At 40.6% G+C, this 21,221-nt stretch overlaps 1 protein-coding gene across 3 annotated transcripts in view; it reads left to right on the top strand.

Annotated features, from left to right (window-relative positions):
• LOC144892887 (uncharacterized) overlaps positions 1–21,221 on the top strand; it is a 310,345-nt gene that overhangs the window by 284,169 nt on the left and 4,955 nt on the right. For all 3 annotated transcript variants that reach the window (XR_013624005.1, XR_013624004.1, XM_078781253.1), the window contains one exon: positions 3,412–3,501. Coding sequence is in view for 1 of the 3 variants with exons in the window: in XM_078781253.1 (XP_078637379.1) it covers positions 3,412–3,501 (90 nt within the window). In the remaining 2 variants the exon portion in view is untranslated. The remainder of the gene's footprint in view (positions 1–3,411; positions 3,502–21,221) is intronic.

Here is a 21,221-nt window from a genome sequence, read left to right as displayed (position 1 = left end):
AAGTTGGTCCATATTCTCAGACAGTGAGATGTAGATGGAGTCATCACTGTTTGGTGGACGGTACAACACACATATGAACAAAAGGTGGGAGCGAAGGAGAAGCCGTAGCCAAATGTATTCCTGGGGGTGAGGTGGAGAGAGGGCAGTGCAGGGCGAGTGAGGAAGAGAGTTTTTTTTTAAAGATAGCAACCCCACCTCCAGGACGAGGCTTGGGTCTATCATATCGGAGGAGGGAGTAACCTGGGAGAGATACCAAGGAATTAGAGACATCATGAAGGAGGAAAGTTTCTGTTAAGCAGATCACGTCTGGTTTGTCAGAAGCAACCTGTATGGAGAGATCAGACAAGTTTGAGCGAAGGCCCCGGATGTTTGAGGTCCATACTGTTAAGGAAGAGGAAGGGGGAGCATCGGATACAGGACATAGGCCAAATTTCTAAAATCATCAATTTTCATCCGATTGACTTGAAATTTGAAGAGGATTTGCACATGTGTTCTGTAAATGTAACCACCAATTACTTGTGAGGTCAACATTTTGGGTCTCATTTTGGGCTCAAGATTTTGGGTCTCACTATCTGCCATGATCTTTCTTGGGAAAACCACATTTCCAAGCTGGCCTCCAAAGCCAGTCGCCGACTGGGCATCCTCCGTCGTGCGAAGTCCTTCCTCGGCACACCTGAGCTCCTCACCACATACAAGGCTTTCAGCCGCAGCTCAATGGAATACTGTTCTCCCCTATGGGCCGGTGCTCCTGCCTCACACCTAGCTCGGCTTCACGCTGTTGAAACCAAAGCTTTCAGAATTATTGGAATCTCCCGCGATGAAGCTATCTCTGAGGGCCTTTCACTCACTCACCGCAGGCAGGTAGGTGGTCTTTCTGTCTTCTACCGACTCCTCTCCGGCCTTGCACCCCCAGCTCTCTCTGTGCTCTGTCCCCCAAATATTCCTACAGGTCGCACAAGATCTGCCAGCAACCCTCTGATGGTTAAACTGCCGAAATCTCGGCTCTCTGCTCACCTTCACTCTTTCATTCCTCTTTTCTCCCGCCTCTGGAACAAACTCCCTCACTCCCTTCAATCCCACTCCTCCCTCCAGGTCTTTAAAACAGCTGTTCACCACCATCTCTTATCTTCCCCCATCCAAAACCTTGATCTTTTCTACCCCCGCTAATTCACCCCAGATCCACCTTGTTTGAAATTCCAACTTCTTTCCTGGAAGTCCTGGCAGTGTCCATATGTTTTATACCTCTCCCACCGCCCCCTTCCCACGCCCCCCCCCCCCCCCCCAAAGCCCTCGCCCTCTCTCAGATCTCTCGATGTCTCCATGTCTCTCGGTCCCTGCTCTCAAATGTTGTGTTTGTGTCCTTCCCCCTCTCTCCCCATCTTGTCTACCGCTCCCTATGTTATATGTTTTATGTGTCGGTTGGTCTTTCTGTGTGATTAATGTTCGCTCTTTCACGAGCCTCGATCTTGTATACAAAAAAAAAATATATATATATATATATATATAGGCCAAAAGGTCGACATAGGCCAGATTTCTAAAATCATCAATTTTCATCCAATTGACTTGAAATATGAACAGGATTTGCATATCAGGTCACTCAATTCAACCACCAATTATTTTTGAGGTCAACATAGGTCAAAAGGTCAACATAAGCCTAATTTATAAAATTATCAATTTTCATCCGATTGACTTGAAATTTGAAGAGGATTTGCACATGTGTTCTGTAAATGTAACCATCAATTATTTGTGAGGTCAACATAGGCCAAAAGGTCGACATAGGCCAAATTTCTAAAATTGTCAATTTTCATCTGATTGACTTGAAATTTGAAGAAGATTTCCACATCATGTCACTGAACTCAACCACCAATTATTATTTGTCAACTTAGGCCAAAAGGTCAACAAAGGTCAACAACGTACATGTCATTTCTAAAATGCTCCATTTACATCTGATTGTCTTGAAATTTGAAGAGGATTTGCATGTCAGGTCATTGAATTCAACCACCAATTATTTTTGAGATAAACATTGGCCAAAAGGTCAACATAGGCCAAAAGTAAAGAACTTATTTTAGGAATTTTGCAAGTACTGTGCTATACACGACATATTTCTTGTTTGTGTGTTTATTGTCATTAATAAAATGTGGATTTAAGGCAGAGAACATGTTCGATTCCGAACACGTTTCTGCACAAGTGCGTTAAACATCACTTACAAGAGTCGCATTTATGGTTAAAATCAGGTGAGATCTTTCTCAGGTAACTTTAGTCATTTGAATTGTAAGAAGGTGATAAAATATTGTTGTTTTTTTTCATCGTCATTGTGCTCCTGTAACCTCCAATTATTTGTATAACAAGATGCCAATGTACTCACCAGGAGTTAAATTGATCACTTTGATCATTAGGATCTCTCTCAAACTATGATGTCACCTTTTGTCTGCCAGCTAAGAGGAAGGGGCTGTGGCCTTTGATCCCCCTAATTAACATACATTAGTGGTGGGAACACCAGGGTGTTGTGGTTGTGATCGGTGGTTGGACACCTTGTGTACTTTTCTTCTTTTCGCAATGACTTGCCTTCGAGCTGTCTAGTCTGGGTTCGATTCCTGGCTCGACTATAAATCCATTCCCGGTGCCTTGTGGGCAGTTTTGCACTAAATAGTGTGCCGTCCCTCCGAGGGGCCGTAATGCCGGCTGTCCCCTCTTCTAGCATTTGCTGGTGGAGCATTAAGCATCCTTTCCTTTGTGTGCCAAATTGTAAATTGTCCAAATTGTAAATTCCTGCCCTCAGTGATGATGCAACCAGCAGTTTAAATTTGTATTTGAATTTCGATCAGATGTGCAATTGCTCCATAGATTGCATTTGTATGTCTATAATTATATCATTACAACTGCTACTCTAACGGCCTCAATTATCCACACTTTCTTGTTGGGTTTGGCCCTTGTGTTTTTGGCCCCAGTCTTTCACGAACAGGCTGGCCAGGCCTGCCGTTCGACCGAAAGTGATTTGGGCAGGAATTTGTAATTTATTTGTGATACCGGCAATAACTCGCCGACTCTTCGCAGAAGACACCGACGGATCTTTAACCTCCACCAGTTAATTGATGCCAGCAGATGAGACATCCGAAGGATGGCGCACTTTCTGATGCCTCGCCCTGTCTGCGAAACACCAGGGTTAGTCGGGTCGGGAATGAAACCCAGACAAGACAGCTCAAAGGCAATTGTGCGTTACTTCTGCTCTATCCTATCAGAATAATACAGTGGTGTATACTGTACGGTATTATATACTTGTAGTATTCAAGACCAGTGATTGGTCGACCCAATGAGGTGAGAAATGGATTTAATTGCTCCCATATTGATCACGAGCCAGCACACCGGTGACATTGATTACATTATGATTTTATCTGTTGATAACCTTTCCAGATGAGGGTTCATGCCCATCCCCTTGGACCGATGCACGAGAATGTACCAGTTGGTGAATGTGGAACCATCAGCCAAGTGATTCATCATGGGGTGAGTAGTCAGACATGAGGCACAAGTGGTTTATATGGTTGAATAATTTAGAGTAATCACAACATTCCATTAGGTAACACAGTCTCAGGCTATTCCTGGATTAATTTCCGTGTTTATACGTTTTTGTTCATGCATTGTTCCTTTGTGTTTGTTCTTTTTATTTCCCTTTTATGTTTGTACTTTTTCCTTTGTGTTTGGTCTCCTTCTTTTTTGTGTTTGGTCTTTTTATTTTTATTTTGTGTTTGTTATTTTTCCTTTGTTTGGTCTTCCTCTTTTTTTGAGTTTGGTCTTTTTTTTTCTTTCTTTTTTTGGTTATTTTTCCTTTGTGTTTGTTATTTTTATATTGTTCCTGTGTGTTTATTTTTATTGTTCCTTTGTGTTATTTTTATTGTTCCTTTGTGTTTATTTTTATTGTTCCTTTGTGTTATATTTATTGTTCCTTTGTGTTTATTTTTATTGTTCCTGTGTTTGTTTTTATTGTTCCTGTGTGTTTATTTTTATTGTTCCTGTGTGTTTATTTTTATTGTTCCTGTGTTTATTTTTATTGTTCCTGTGTGTTTATTTTTATTGTCCTGTGTGTTTATTTTTATTGTTCCTTTGTGTTTATTTTTATTGTTCCTGTGTGTTTATTTTTATTGTTCCTGTGTGTTTATTTTTATTGTTCCTGTGTGTTTATTTTTTATTGTTCCTGTGTGTTTATTTTTATTGTTCCTGTGTGTTTATTTTTATTGTTCCTTTGTGTTTATTTTTATTGTTCCTTTCTGTTTATTTTTATTGTTCCTCTGTTTATTTTTATTGTTCCTTTGTGTTTATTTTATTGTTCCTGTATGTTTATTTTTTATTGTTCCTGTGTTTATTTTTATTGTTCCTTTGTGTTTATTTTATTGTTCCTGTGTGTTTATTTTTATTGTTCCTGTGTGTTTATTTTTATTGTTCCTGTGTTTATTTTTATTGTTCCTATGTTTATTTTTATTATTCCTGTGTGTTTATTTTTATTGTTCCTGTGTGTTTATTTTTATTGTTCCTTTGTGTTTATTTTTATTGTTCCTGTGTGTTTATTTTTATTGTTCCTGTGTTTATTTTTATTGTTCCTATGTGTTTATTTTTATTGTTCCTGTGTGTTTCTTTTTATTGTTCCTATGTGTTTATTTTTATTGTTCCTGTGTGTTTATTTTTATTGTTCCTATGTGTTTATTTTTATTGTTCCTGTGTGTTTATTTTTATTGTTCCTGTTTATTTTTATTGTTCCTATGTTTATTTTTATTGTTCCTTTGTGTTTATTTTTATTGTTCCTGTGTGTTTATTTTTATTGTTCCTGTGTGTTTATTTTTATTGTTCCTATGAGTTTATTTTTATTGTTCCTGTGTTTATTTTTATTGTTCCTGTGTTTATTTTTATTGTTCCTGTGTGTTTATTTTTATTGTTCCTGTGTTTATTTTTATTGTTCCTGTGTTTATTTTTATTGTTCCTTTGTGTTTCTTTTTATTGTTCCTGTGTGTTTATTTTTATTGTTCCTGTGTGTTTATTTTTATTGTTCCTGTGTTTATTTTTATTGTTCCTATGAGTTTATTTTTATTGTTCCTGTGTTTATTTTTATTGTTCCTGTGTTTATTTTTATTGTTCCTGTGTGTTTATTTTTATTGTTCCTGTGTTTATTTTTATTGTTCCTGTGTTTATTTTTATTGTTCCTTTGTGTTTCTTTTTATTGTTCCTGTGTGTTTATTTTTATTGTTCCTGTGTGTTTATTTTTATTGTTCCTATGAGTTTATTTTTATTGTTCCTGTGTTTATTTTTATTGTTCCTATGTGTTTATTTTTATTGTTCCTGTGTTTATTTTTATTGTTCCTGTGTGTTTATTTTTATTGTTCCTGTGTGTTTATTTTTATTGTTCCTATGAGTTTATTTTTATTGTTCCTGTGTTTATTTTTATTGTTCCTGTGTTTATTTTTATTGTTCCTGTGTGTTTATTTTTATTGTTCCTGTGTGTTTATTTTTATTGTTCCTGTGTTTATTTTTATTGTTCCTTTGTGTTTATTTTTATTGTTCCTGTGTGTTTATTTTTATTGTTCCTGTGTGTTTATTTTTATTGTTCCTATGTGTTTATTTTTATTGTTCCTGTGTTTATTTTTATTGTTCCTGTGTGTTTATTTTTATTGTTCCTGTGTTTATTTTTATTGTTCCTGTGTGTTTATTTTTATTGTTCCTATGTGTTTATTTTTATTGTTCCTATGTGTTTATTTTTGTTGTTCCTGTGTGTTTATTTTTATTGGTCCTATGTGTTTATTTTTATTGTTCCTGTGTGTTTATTTTTATTGTTCCTGTGTTTATTTTTATTGTTCCTTTGTGTTTATTTTTATTGTTCCTGTGTGTTGGTTCGTACTTTTGTGCTTTATGGCCTTCCTTACATTTTTATATCTGTCTCATCTGTCCACGAAGAACTCATGTGTCGAACTCCGAAATAGGATGTTCACATGTCATGCGTATCCTTGGATTTGCCATATGTAGACCATTACAGTTGTGGATTTGGTGTACAGGATGGGAAATGACCAATTATTTATTTTATCTTTCTTTTTAATTCTTCCTTTCTATTCATCTCTCTCTCTCTCTCTTCGCATAGCTTAGGCCTTTCCATGTTGAATGTACATCACAGCACTTTGAAATGCGAATCCTTGATCTTATAGAGACTTTGTCGAAAGCTCGGTGGTATTGTCTATAGCTCAGTGGTATTGTCTATAGCTCAGTCGTATTGTCTATAGCTCAGTGGTATTGTCTTTAGCTCAGTGGTATTGTCTATAGCTCGGTGGTATTGTCTATAGCTCGGTGGTATTGTCTAAAGCTCAGTGGTATTGTCTATAGCTCGGTGGTATTGTCCATAGCTCGGTGGTATTGTCTATAGCTCGGTGGTATTGTCTATAGCTCGGTGGTATTGTCTATAGCTCGGTGGTATTGTCTATAGCTCCGTGTTATTGTCTCTAGCTCGGTGGTATTTTCTATAGCTCGGTGGTATTGTCTGTAGCTCGGTAGTATTGTCTTTAGCTCGGTGGTATTGTCTATAGCTCGGTGGTATTGTCTATAGCTCGGTGGTATTGTCTATAGCTCCGTGTTATTGTCTCTAGCTCGGTGGTATTGTCTATAGCTCGGTGGTATTTTCTATAGCTTGGTGGTATTGTCTATAGCTCGGTGATATTGTCTATAGATCGGTGGTAATGTGTGTAGCTCAGTGGTATTGTCTTTAGCTTGGTGGTATTGTCTATAGATCGGTGGTATTGTCTATAGCTCCGTGTTATTGTCTCTAGCTCGGTGGTATTTTCTATAGCTCGGTGGTATTGTCTGTAGCTCGGTAGTATTGTCTTTAGCTCGGTGGTATTGTCTATAGCTCGGTGGTATTGTCTATAGCTCGGTGGTATTGTCTATAGTTCCGTGTTATTGTCTCTAGCTCGGTGGTATTGTCTATAGCTCGGTGGTATTTTCTATAGCTTGGTGGTATTGTCTATAGCTCGGTGATATTGTCTATAGATCGGTGGTAATGTGTGTAGCTCAGTGGTATTGTCTATAGCTCGGTGGTATTGTCTATAGATCGGTGGTATTGTCTATAGCTCGGTAATATTGTCTATAGATCGGTGTTAATGTGTGTAGCTCAGTGGTATTGTCTTTAGCTTGGTGGTATTGTCTATAGATCGGTTGTATTGTCTATAGCTTAGTGGTATTGTCTTTAGCTTGGTGGTATTGTCTATAGCTCCGTGGTATTGTCTATAGCTCGGTGGTGTTGTCCATAGCTCGGTGGTATTGTCTATAGATCGGTGGTAATGTCTACAGCTCGGTGGTATTGTCTATAGCTCGGTGGTATTGTCTATAGTCCGGTGGTATTGTCCATAGCTTGGTGGTATTGTCTATAGCTCGGTGGTATTGTCTATAGCTCGGTGGTATTGTCTATAGCTCGGTGGTATTGTCTATAGTTCGGTGGTATTGTCCATAGTTTGGTGGTATTGTCTCTAGCTCGGTGGTATTGTCTATGGCTCGGTGGTATTGTCTGTAGATCGGCGGTATTGTCTATAGCTCGGTGGTATTGTCTATAGATCAGCGGTATTGTGTATGGCTCGGTGGTATTGTCTATGGCTCGGTGGTATTGTCTATAGATCAGCGGTATTGTCTATGGCTCGGTGATATTGTCTGTAACTCGGTGGTATTGTCTATAGATCAGCGGTATTGTCTATGGCTTGGTGATATTGTCTATAGCTCGGTGGTATTGTCTCTAGATCAGCGGTATTGTCTGTAGCTCGGTGGTATTGTCTTTGGCTCAGTGGTATTGTGTATAGCTTGGTCGTATTGTCTATAGCTCGGTAGTATTGTCTTTAGCTCGGTGGTATTGTCTATAGCTCGGCGGTATTGTCTTAAACTCGGTGGTATTGTCTTTAGCTCGGTGGTATTGTGTCTAGCTCGGTGGTATTGTCTATAGCGCGGTGGTATTGTGTATAGCTCGGTGGTATTGTCTACAGCTCGGTGGTATTGTCTGTCGCTCGGTGGTAATGTCTGTAGCTCGGTGGTATTGTCTATAGCTCGGTGGTATTGTCTATAGCTCAGTGGTATTGTCTATAGCTCGGTGGTATTGTCTATAGATCAGCGGTATTGTCTTTGGCTCGGTGGTATTGTGTATAGCTCGGTTGGTATTGTCTGTAGCTCGGTGGTAATGTCTGTAGCTCGGTGGTATTGTCTATAGCTCGGTGGTATTGTCTATAGCTCGGTGGTATTGTCCATAGCGCGGTGGTATTATCTATAGCTCGGTGGTAATGTCTATAGCTTGGTGATATTGTCTATATCTCGGTGGTATTGTCTATAGCTCAGTGGTATTGTCTACAGCTCAGTGGTATTGTCTATAGCTCGGTGGTATTGTCTATAGCTCGGTGGTATTGTCTATAGCTCGGTGGTATTGTCTATAGCTCGGTGGTATTGTCTACAGCTCGGTGGTATTGTCTATAGCTCGGTGGTATTGTCTATAGCTCGGTGGTATTGTCTATAGCTCGGTGGTATTGTCTATAGCTCGGTGGTATTGTCTATAGATCAGCGGTAATGTCTATAGCTCGGTGGTATTGTCTATAGCTCGGTGGTATTGTCTATAGCTCGGTGGTATTGTCTATAGCTCGGTGGTATTGTCTATAGCTCGGTGGTATTGTCTATAGCTCGGTGGTATTGTCTATAGATCAGCGGTATTGTCTTTGGCTCGGTGATATTGTGTATTGCTCGGTGGTATTGTCTATAGCTCGGTGGTATTATCTATAGATCAGTGGTAATGTCGATAGCTCGGTGGTATTGTCTATCGCTTGGTGATATTGTCTATATCTCGGTGGTATTGTCTATAGCTCTGTGGTATTATCTATAGATCAGTGGTAATGTCTATATCTCGGTGGTATTGTCTATAGCTCGGTGATATTGTCTATATCTCGGTGGTATTGTCTATAGCTCGGTGGTATTGTCTATAGCTCGGTGGTATTATCTATAGATCAGTGGTAATGTCTATATCTCGGTGGTATTGTCTATAGCTCGGTGGTATTATCTATAGATCAGTGGTAATGTCTATATAATGTCTTGACATACAAAGCCCTCCATAACCTGGCCCCATCCTACCTGGCTGACCTCCTCTCCAGACACACTCCCACCCGCAACCTCCGCTCTGCTGGTACCAACCTCCTGACCCCCTCCATCCGGACCAAATTCAGATCCTGGGGGGACAGGGCCTTCTCCATCGCTGCTCCCACCCTCTGGAATTCACTACCTCACACCATCAGAGACTCCTCCTCACTCACCACATTCAAAACATCACTAAAGACCCACCTGTTCAACACTGCATTCAACATTCAACCCACAGCATTTAACCCCTGACTATCTCTTCTCCTTCTACCTCCTTTTGCTTTAAATATTTCCCCATTGATTCTTGTCTTTTTGCAATTGTTGTTTTCATGTATTGTTATGCATTATGTTTTCCACTCTGTCAAAGCGCCTTTGGGCTTCTGGAAAAGCGCTATACAAAATAAATGAATTATTATTATTATTATTATATCTCGGTGGTATTGTCTATAGCTCGGTGATATTGTCTATATCTCGGTGGTATTGTCTATATCTCGATGGTATTGTCTATAGCTCGGTGGTATTATCTATAGATCAGGAAGGGCATCCGGCCGTAAAAACATTGCCTCAAACAGGGAACCATGATTGTCATGGGGTCCGCAAGGGTAACCCCCGCTCTAGTGGGGAAAATGGCCTTAAAACGATCATTCATTCATATTCGGTGGTATTGTCTATAGCTCGGTGGTATTATCTATAGATCAGTGGTAATGTCTATAGCTCGGTGATATTGTCTATAGCTCGGTGGTATTGTCTATAGCTCGGTGGTATTGTCTATAGCTCGGTGGTATTGTCTATAGCTCGGTGGTATTGTCTATTGCTGGGTGGTATTGCCTATAGCTCGGTGGTATTGTTCCTTTGTGTTTATTTTTATTGTTCCTTTCTGTTTATTTTTATTGTTCCTCTGTTTATTTTTATTGTTCCTTTGTGTTTTTTTTATTGTTCCTGTATGTTTATTTTTTATTGTTCCTGTGTTTATTTTTATTGTTCCTTTGTGTTTATTTTATTGTTCCTGTGTTTATTTTTATTGTTCCTGTGTGTTTATTTTTATTGTTCCTGTGTTTATTTTTATTGTTCCTATGTTTATTTTTATTATTCCTGTGTGTTTATTTTTATTGTTCCTGTGTGTTTATTTTTATTGTTCCTTTGTGTTTATTTTTATTGTTCCTATGTGTTTATTTTTATTGTTCCTGTGTGTTTATTTTTATTGTTCCTGTGTTTATTTTTATTGTTCCTATGTGTTTATTTTTATTGTTCCTGTGTGTTTATTTTTATTGTTCCTATGTGTTTATTTTTATTGTTCCTGTGTGTTTATTTTTATTGTTCCTATGTGTTTATTTTTATTGTTCCTGTGTGTTTATTTTTATTGTTCCTGTGTGTTTATTTTTATTGTTCCTATGTGTTTATTTTTATTGTTCCTTTGTGTTTATTTTTATTGTTCCTGTGTGTTTATTTTTATTGTTCCTGTGTGTTTATTTTTATTGTTCCTATGAGTTTATTTTTATTGTTCCTGTGTTTATTTTTATTGTTCCTGTGTTTATTTTTATTGTTCCTGTGTGTTTATTTTTATTGTTCCTGTGTGTTTATTTTTATTGTTCCTGTGTTTATTTTTATTGTTCCTTTGTGTTTATTTTTATTGTTCCTGTGTGTTTATTTTTATTGTTCCTATGTGTTTATTTTTATTGTTCCTGTGTTTATTTTTATTGTTCCTGTGTTTATTTTTATTGTTCCTATGTGTTTATTTTTATTGTTCCTGTGTTTATTTTTATTGTTCCTGTGTTTATTTTTATTGTTCCTGTGTTTATTTTTATTGTTCCTATGTGTTTATTTTTATTGTTCCTGTGTGTTTATTTTTATTGTTCCTGTGTTTATTTTTATTGTTCCTGTGTGTTTATTTTTATTGTTCCTATGTGTTTATTTTTGTTGTTCCTGTGTGTTTATTTTTATTGGTCCTATGTGTTTATTTTTAATGTTCCTGTGTGTTTATTTTTATTGTTCCTGTGTTTATTTTTATTGTTCCTGTGTGTTTATTTTTATTGTTCCTATGTGTTTATTTTTGTTGTTCCTGTGTGTTTATTTTTATTGTTCCTTTGTGTTTATTTTTAATGTTCCTGTGTGTTTATTTTTATTGTTCCTGTGTGTTTATTTTTATTGTTCCGATGTGTTTATTTTTATTGTTCCTGTGTTTATTTTTATTGTTCCTGTGTTTATTTTTATTGTTCCTATGTGTTTATTTTTATTGTTCCTGTGTGTTTATTTTTATTGTTCCTTTGTGTTTATTTTTATTGTTCCTGTGTGTTTATTTTTATTGTTCCTGTGTTTATTTTTATTGTTCCTGTGTTTATTTTTATTGTTCCTATGTGTTTATTTTTATTGTTCCTGTGTGTTTATTTTTATTGTTCCTGTGTTTATTTTTATTGTTCCTGTGTGTTTATTTTTATTGTTCCCATGTGTTTATTTTTATTGTTCCTGTGTGTTTATTTTTATTGTTCCTGTGTTTATTTTTATTGTTCCTGTGTGTTTATTTTTATTGTTCCTATGTGTTTATTTTTGTTGTTCCTGTGTGTTTATTTTTATTGGTCCTATGTGTTTATTTTTAATGTTCCTGTGTGTTTATTTTTATTGTTCCTGTGTTTATTTTTATTGTTCCTTTGTGTTTATTTTTAATGTTCCTGTGTTTATTTTTATTGTTCCTATGTGTTTATTTTTATTGTTCCTGTGTTTATTTTTATTGTTCCTGTGTTTATTTTTATTGTTCCTATGTGTTTATTTTTATTGTTCCTGTGTGTTTATTTTTATTGTTCCTGTGTTTATTTTTATTGTTCCTGTGTGTTTATTTTTATTGTTCCCATGTGTTTATTTTTATTGTTCCTGTGTGTTTATTTTTATTGTTCCTGTGTTTATTTTTATTGTTCCTGTGTGTTTATTTTTATTGTTCCTATGTGTTTATTTTTGTTGTTCCTGTGTGTTTATTTTTATTGGTCCTATGTGTTTATTTTTAATGTTCCTGTGTGTTTATTTTTATTGTTCCTGTGTTTATTTTTATTGTTCCTTTGTGTTTATTTTTAATGTTCCTGTGTTTATTTTTATTGTTCCTATGTGTTTATTTTTATTGGTCCTATGTGTTTATTTTTAATGTTCCTGTGTGTTTATTTTTATTGTTCCTGTGTTTATTTTTATTGTTCCTTTGTGTTTATTTTTATTGTTCCTGTGTTTATTTTTATTGTTCCTGTGTTTATTTTTATTGTTCCTGTGTTTATTTTTATTGTTCCTTTGTGTTTATTTTTATTGTTCCTGTGTGTTGGTTCGTACTTTTGTGCTTTATGGCCTTCCTTACATTTTTATATCTGTCTCATCTGTCCACGAAGAACTCATGTGTCGAACTCCGAAATAGGATGTTCACATGTCATGCGTATCCTTGGATTTGCCATATGTAGACCATTACAATTGTGGATTTGGTGTACAGGATGGGAAATGACCAATTATTTATTTTATCTTTCTTTTTAATTCTTCCTTTCTATTCATCTCTCTCTCTCTCTTCGCATAGCTTAGGCCTTTCCATGTTAAATGTACATCACAGCACTTTGAAATGCGAATCCTTGATCTTATAGAGACTTTGTCTATAGCTCGGTGGTATTGTCTATAGCTCAGTGGTATTGTCTATAGCTCAGTGGTATTGTCTTTAGCTCAGTGGTATTGTCTATAGCTCGGTGGTATTGTCTATAGCTCGGTGGTATTGTCTAAAGCTCAGTGGTATTGTCTATAGCTCGGTGGTATTGTCTATAGCTCGGTGGTATTGTCTATAGCTCGGTGGTATTGTCCATAGCTCGGTGGTATTGTCTATAGCTCCGTGTTATTGTCCATAGCTCGGTGGTATTGTCTATAGCTCGGTGGTATTGTCTATAGCTCCGTGTTATTGTCTCTAGCTCGGTGGTATTTTCTATAGCTCGGTGGTATTGTCTTTAGCTCGGTGGTATTGTCTATAGCTCGGTGGTATTGTCTATAGCTCGGTGGTATTGTCTAAAGCTCAGTGGTATTGTCCATAGCTCGGTGGTATTGTCTATAGCTCTGTGGTATTGTCTATAGCTCGGTGGTATTGTCTATAGCTCCGTGTTATTGTCTCTAGCTCGGTGGTATTTTCTATAGCTCGGTGGTATTGTCTTTAGCTCGGTGGTATTGTCTATAGCTCGGTGGTATTGTCTATAGCTCGGTGGTATTGTCTATAGCTCCGTGTTATTGTCTCTAGCTCGGTGGTATTGTCTGTAGCTCGGTAGTATTGTCTATAGCTCGGTGGTATTGTCTATAGCTCGGTGGTATTTTCTATAGCTTGGTGGTATTGTCTATAGCTCCGTGGTATTGTCTATAGATCGGTGGTAATGTGTGTAGCTCAGTGGTATTGTCTTTAGCTTGGTGGTATTGTCTATCGATCGGTGGTATTGTCTATAGCTCAGTGGTATTGTCTTTAGCTTGGTGGTATTGTCTATAGCTCCGTGGTATTGTCTATAGCTCGGTGGTATTGTCTATAGTCCGGTGGTATTGTCTATAGCTTGGTGGTATTGTCTATAGCTCGGTGGTATTGTCTATAGCTCGGTGGTATTGTCTATAGCTCGGTGGTGTTGTCCATAGCTCGGTGGTATTATCTATAGATCGGTGGTAATGTCTACAGCTCGGTGGTATTGTCTATAGCTCGGTGGTATTGTCTATAGTCCGGTGGTATTGTCTATAGCTTGGTGGTATTGTCTATAGTCCGGTGGTATTGTCCATAGCTTGGTGGTATTGTCTATAGCTCGGTGGTATTGTCTATAGCTCGGTGGTATTGTCTATAGCTCGGTGGTATTGTCTATAGTTCGGTGGTATTGTCCATAGTTTGGTGGTATTGTCTCTAGCTCGGTGGTATTGTCTATGGCTCGGTGGTATTGTCTATAGATCGGCGGTGTTCTCTATAGCTCGGTGGTATTGTCTATAGATCAGCGGTATTGTGTATGGCTCGGTGGTATTGTCTATGGCTCGGTGGTATTGTCTATAGATCAGCGGTATTGTCTATGGCTCGGTGATATTGTCTGTAGCTCGGTGGTATTGTCTATAGATCAGCGGTATTGTCTATGGCTTGGTGATATTGTCTATAGCTCGGTGGTATTGTCTCTAGATCAGCGGTATTGTCTGTAGCTCGGTGGTATTGTCTTTGGCTCAGTGGTATTGTGTATAGCTTGGTCGTATTGTCTATAGCTCGGTAGTATTGTCTTTAGCTCGGTGGTATTGTCTATAGCTCGGCGGTATTGTCTTAAACTCGGTGGTATTGTCTTTAGCTCGGTGGTATTGTCTATAGCTCGGTGGTATTGTGTCTAGCTCGGTGGTATTGTCTATAGCGCGGTGGTATTGTGTATAGCTCGGTGGTATTATCTACAGCTCGGTGGTATTGTCTGTAGCTCGGTGGTAATGTCTGTAGCTCGGTGGTATTGTCTATAGCTCGGTGGTATTGTCTATAGCTCGGTGGTATGGTCTATAGATCAGCGGTATTGTCTTTGGCTCGGTGGTATTGTGTCTAGCTCGGTGGTATTGTCTATAGCGCGGTGGTATTGTCTGTAGCTCGGTGGTAATGTCTGTAGCTCGGTGGTATTGTCTATAGCTCGGTGGTATTGTCTATAGCTCGGTGGTATTGTCCATAGCGCGGTGGTATTATCTATAGCTCGGTGGTAATGTCTATAGCTTGGTGATATTGTCTATATCTCGGTGGTATTGTCTATAGCTCGGTGGTATTGTCTATAGCTCGGTGGTATTGTCTATAGCTCGGTGGTATTGTCTATAGCTCGGTGATATTGTCTATATGGTGATATTTTTTATTTTTTTTATATTTTTTTATTTTTGCAATTGTTTTTATGTTTTGCTATGCATTATGTTTTGCACTCTGTCAAAGCGTCTTTGGGCTTCCTGAAAAGCGCTATACAAAATAAATGCATTATTATTATTATTATATCTCGGTGGTATTGTCTATAGCTCGGTGGTATTGTCTATAGCTCGGTGGTATTGTCTTCAGCTCGGTGGTATTGTCTATAGCTCGGTGGTATTGTCTATTGCTCGGTGGTATTGTCTATAGCTCGGTGGTATTGTCTTCAGCTTGGTGGTATTGTCTATAGCTCGGTGGTATTGTCTCTAGCTCGGTGGTATTGTCTATTGCTCGGTGGTATTGTCTATAGCTCGGTGGTATTGTCTATAACTCGGTGGTATTGTCTTCAGCTCGGTGGTATTGTCTATAGCTCGGTGGTATTGTCTATTGCTCGGTGGTATTGTCTATAGCTCGGTGGTATTGTCTATAGCTCGGTGGTATTGTCTATAGCTCGGTGGTATTGTCTTCAGCTCGGTGGTATTGTCTATAGCTCGGTGGTATTGTCTATTGCTCGGTGGTATTGTCTATAGCTCGGTGGTATTGTCTATAGCTCGGTGGTATTGTCTTCAGCTCGGTGGTATTGTCTATAGCTCGGTGGTATTGTGTATAGCTCGGTGGTATTGTCTATAACTCGGTGGTATTGTCTATAGCTCGGTGGTATTGTCTCTAGCTCCGTGGTATTGTCTATAGCTTGGTGATATTGTCTATAGCTCGGTGGTATTGTCTATAACTCGGTGGTATTGTCTATAGCTCGGTGGTATTGTGTGTAGCTCGGTGGTATTGTCTATAACTCGGTGGTATTGTCTATAGCTTGGTGATATTGTCTATAGCTCGGTGGTATTGTCTATAGCTCGGTGGTATTGTCTATAACTCGGTGGTATTGTCTATAACTCGGTGGTATTGTCTATAGCTCGGTGGTATTGTCTATAACTCGGTGGTATTGTCTATAGCTCGGTGGTATTGTCTATAACTCGGTGGTATTGTCTATAACTCGGTGGTATTGTCTATAACTCGGTGGTATTGTCTATAACTCGGTGGTATTGTCTATAGCTCGGTGGTATTGTCTATAACTCGGTGGTATTGTCTATAGCTCGGTGATATTGTCTATAACTCGGTGGTATTGTCTATAGCTCGGTGGTATTGTCTATGGCTCGGTGGTATTGTGTATGGCTCGGTGGTATTGTCTATAACTCGGTGGTATTGTCTATAGCTCAGTGGTATTGTCAATGGCTCGGTGGTATTGTGTGTAGCTCGGTGGTATTGTCTATAACTCGGTGGTGTGGTCTATAGCTCGGTGGTATTGTCTATGGCTTGGTGGTATTGTCTATAGCTCGGTGGTATTGTCTATGGCTTGGTGGTATTGTCTATAGCTCGGTGGTATTGTCTATAGCTCGGTGGTATTGTCTATAACTCGGTGGTATGGTCTATAGCTCGGTGGTATTGTCTATGGCTTGGTGGTATTGTCTATAGCTCGGTGGTATTGTCTATAGCTCGGTGGTATTGTCTATAGCTCGGTGGTATTGCGTTCTACTCCGGTCTGGCTTCATTATACGGACATTTAAAGTCCAACTGCAATTAATGGTGTTTTCCTGGAGCAGGTTGTTGCTTTTCGGAGCACACCTTCCTCTATAGTCCATAGGAATGTTGGTTCCCTTTGTGCCTTTTGCGTTTACGTCTGGACGTTACAGAACCCTCAGAATACCTCAAACTAGCGGATTTTAAAGAATGATGCAAATGGTAGTTGTGCATGGTGGTTGAGTGCAGCAATGTTTTAAGCTAATTTTCCAGGAAAATCTTCGTTGCTTTCACAACCTTTTTTCAAGTGAGAAAGAAAGACAGTACGCCCTTTGTGTTGTAATTGTGTGTTGTTGGGGACGTTCAGGATTTTTCCTCCGATCATGAATGACATCGTATCCCCAGAAACCCTCCGTACCCCCAGCAGCCTTCGATCCCCAGAAACACTCCATGCCCCCAAACACGCTCCGTACGCCCAGCGACACTCAGTACCCCTAGCGACGCTCCGTACCCCCAGTGACACTAGTACCCCCAACAACGCTTCATACCCCTGTGACACTCCATACCCTTCACGACGCTTCATACCCCCAACAACGCTTCATACCCCCATGACACTCCATACCCCTCACGACGCGTCATATCCCCAACAACGCTTCATACCCCCGTGACACTCCATACCCTTCACGATGCTTCATACCCCCAACAACGCTTCATACCCCCGTGACACTTCATACCCCTCACGACGCTTCATACCCCCAACAACGCTTCATACCCCCAACAACACTTCATACCCCTGTGACACTCCACACCCCTCACAACGCTTCAGCCCCCAACAACGCTTCATACTCCCGTGACACTCCATACCTTTCACGACGCGTCATACCCCCAACAACGCTTCATACCCCCGTGACACTCCATACCCCCATGACACTCCATACCCCTCACGACGCTTCATACCCCCAACAACTCTTCATACCCCCATGACACTCCATACCCCTGATGACACTTCATACCCCCAACAACGCTTCATACCCCCATGACACTCCATACCCTTCACAACGCATCATACCCCCAACAACGCTTCATACCCCCAACAACGCTTCATACCCCCAACAATGCCTCATACCTCTCGCGACGCTTCATACCCCCAACAACGCTTCATACCCCTGTGACACTCCATACCCCTCACGACGCGTCATACCCCCAACAACGCTTCATATCCCCAACAACGCTTCATACCCCCGTGACGCTCCATACCCCTCACGACGCATCATGCCCCCAACAACGCTTCATACCCCCGTGACACTCCATACCCCTCACGACGCGTCATACCCCCAACAACGCTTCATACCCCAATGACACTCCATACCCCTTGTGACGCTTCATACACCCAACAACGCTTCATACCCCCGTGACACTCCATACCCCTCACGACGCGTCATACCCCCAACAATGCTTCATGCCCCCAACAACGCTTAATATCCCCAACAATGCTTCATACCCCCAACAACGCTTCATACCCCCGTGACACTCCATAACCCTCGCGACGCTTCATACCCCCAACAACGCTTCATACCCCCATGACACTGCATACCCCTCGCGATGCTTCATACCCCCAACAACGCTTCCTCATTGCTCTACGTTCATTACCCATGTCTCGCTCCCATAAATCATAACACTTCTCTCACATGCAGCATACACCTTTCCCTTTACCTTCAACGACACTCCCCTCCTCATCAGCACGCCACTCAGTTCCCGAAACTTCTTCCATGCGCACATCTCACTCTCGCAACCGTTGCCGAGTCTGATCCACCTTCTCCATTCAGCATGTCTCCGAGGTAGCAAAATGTTTTACCTTCCAGCTCCACGCCGTCTCCAAGATCCAACTCAACATTTCCTCCATCTGCAGCTCCCTCTGTGCACACCTTACATTTGAATGTAGCTGCCACACTGGTTAATGACCCTCTCAGACCGCTACATTTTTGATGAACCCACTCAGCGCACATTGTACATTGAATGGAGTTCACTCCGACACCCTTCCTGCACACAGCACAGGGCCACTTCCCAGTTCTTTCCACCTCACCACATGCTTTACCACTTGCCATCACCTTCGTCTTTCCGATAATCACCTTCAGACCTTTTGTCTCCATACATTCCTTCCACTTGTTCATCTTTTCCTTCAGTCCATCCATACTTTCCGCAATTAACACCAGATCATCTGCACACAACAACTCCCACGGTAAACCCTCCTTTACGTTCTGAGCCAGCACCTCCATCACAGCTACAAATAGTGGTGGACTTAGTACCGACCCCTGATGCACTCCCACCTTCATCTCAAACTCACCACTGTTCCCGTCCTTCGTCCTTACAGCTGTGCGCGCTCTTTTGTACATTGCCATCACTACTCTGATCAACCATTCCTCCACTCCTAACTTCCTCATTGCCCATGTCAATACTTTGCGTGGAACCCTATCGAATGCTTTCTCCAGATCAACAAACCCAAGAAACAACTTCTTCCTCTTCTCCATGTACTTCTCCTGCAACTGCCTCACAATAAAAAGCGCATGTGTCGTTCCTCTTCCTGGCATAAATCCAAACTGCATTTCGTCGATCTTCCCTTTCTTCCTTATCCTCCTCTCCAACACCCTTTCCAATACCTTCATTCCATGCTCCAATAACTTTATCGCTCGGTACGAGCCACACTCTGCAGGGTCACCTTTCCCCTTGTATAGAGGGATGAGGGTACTCAGTTCCCAATCCACTGGAATGCGGCCTTCTTTCACCGCCAGATTACAGATCTCTGTCATTCTCTTCACACCCCAACTTCCTGCTGCCTTCAACATATCTCCCACAACTCCCGTCGGCCCTCCCGCTTTTCTACTCTTCATTGCTTTTATCGCTTCCTCAACTTCCTGCTCAGTTATCTCTGCCGGTCCTAAAACTGGGTTACTCTCCATGTTGCCATCCCATTCATTCTCTGTATTCAACAGCATTTCCATATATCTTTTCCATCTTCCTTTAATTCCATCTGGGTCCACAACGATTTGTCCCACTTCATCCTTCAAGCAACTCACCCCCATCACATCACACCTCTCTTTCGCTATCTGCTTTGCATTCCTGAATACTGCTCTATGACCCTCTTCCGAATCCAAGCGTTCTCCGAACATTTTCCTACATGCCTCCTGCACCCTTGCTGCCTCTTTCTTTGCAGCCTTCTTGGCTGCCTTATAACTTTCATGCTCTGCTGTTTCTGCTCCCGTACCCTTTGCCTTCTGCCACTCCTTGAACTTCTTCCTCTTCTCGTCAATCCTCTTTCCAACTTCGTCATCCCACCACCATGTTTCCGAGTGCCTCGCTGGTCCTTTTGTCCATCCACATACCTCACCAACGGCTCCCAACAGACTAGCTTTCATTGACATCCAACCACTTTCAAGCTCAACCACATCATCCTCTACCCTACTCAGCCTCTCTTTTTATGCCTCCCTTACTGTCACCTCTTTCAACCTCCACACCTTCATTCTCGGTTGGTACTTCACCCGCCGAGCTTTCCTCGCACCTTTCACCCTTATGTCGCAGACAACCAAGTGGTGCTGTGAAACAGCCTCCTCCCCCGGGATCACCTTTATGTCCCGGAGGTGCCCCCTATCTCGCCTACGCACCATCAGGTAGTCAACGGTTGTCGTCGACCCACCTGACGTGTATGTAACAAGCTTATTATCCTCTTTCTGGAACTGAGTATTACAAATCAACAAATCAGCTCCATCAGCAAACTCCAAAATCCTTTCACTTTCTCCATTTCTCACACCATATCCGTAACCCCCATGAACTCCCTCAAAACCATCCATACTCCTTCCCACATGTCCATTTAGGTCTCCTCCTACCACAACAACCTTCCTCATCTTTCACGTTTTCCATCAGCTTCTCTATCGCACACCAGAACTTGTCCTTCTCTTCATCGCTCCGACCAACCTGCGGAGCATATCCCGAGATGACGTTCACCAAGAGCTTTCCAATCATCATTTTCACCATCATCAACCTATCACTCACTCTAGTCACACTCACCACACTTTCTACAAACTCCTCAGAAAACAGGACACCAACACCATTCACGCCATCCAGGCACCCTTGCCACACAAACTTGTATTTCTGTCCCTGCCTACCCTTCACCATTCTCACACCACTTCCCTTCCATCTCGTCTCTTGCACACAACATATGTCCACTCTTCTTCTGACCAATACTTCCACCACTTCTCCTGATCTCCCTGTCATTGTCCCTACATTCCATGTCCCAAACCTCAGAAACCGATCTCCACTTCAGTCTGTACCCTGCCCACATGTAGTTGTAATTGTTATGGTTCTCTTTTTGAGGCAATGTTTTTATGGCCGGATGCCCTTCCTTAAGGAAGGGTCGTACCTGGAGAAGAGAGCGTTAATTGAAAATTCGCTAAACAGGGTTGTTACCCCCATTGTGTATATGGACATGCGTGCCTGGAGAAGAGAGCGTTAATTGAAAATTCGCTAAACAGGGTTGTTACCCCCATTGTGTATATGGACATGCATACCTGGATAGGAGAGTGTTCGTTGAAAATTCGCTGAACAGGGTTGTTACCCCCATTGTGTATGTGGATATGCGTAGCTGGAGAAGAGAGCGTTAATTGAAAATTCGCTAAACAGGGTTGTTACCCCCATTGTGTATATGGAC

This window comes from Myxine glutinosa, chromosome 7 (genome assembly GCF_964187855.1).
Source record: "Myxine glutinosa chromosome 7, kmMyxGlut1.1, whole genome shotgun sequence".
NCBI classification, from domain to species: Eukaryota; Metazoa; Chordata; class Myxini; order Myxiniformes; family Myxinidae; genus Myxine; species Myxine glutinosa.
Note: the sequence above shows the minus strand (reverse complement) of the source record. Positions and strands in the feature narration are given on the sequence as shown.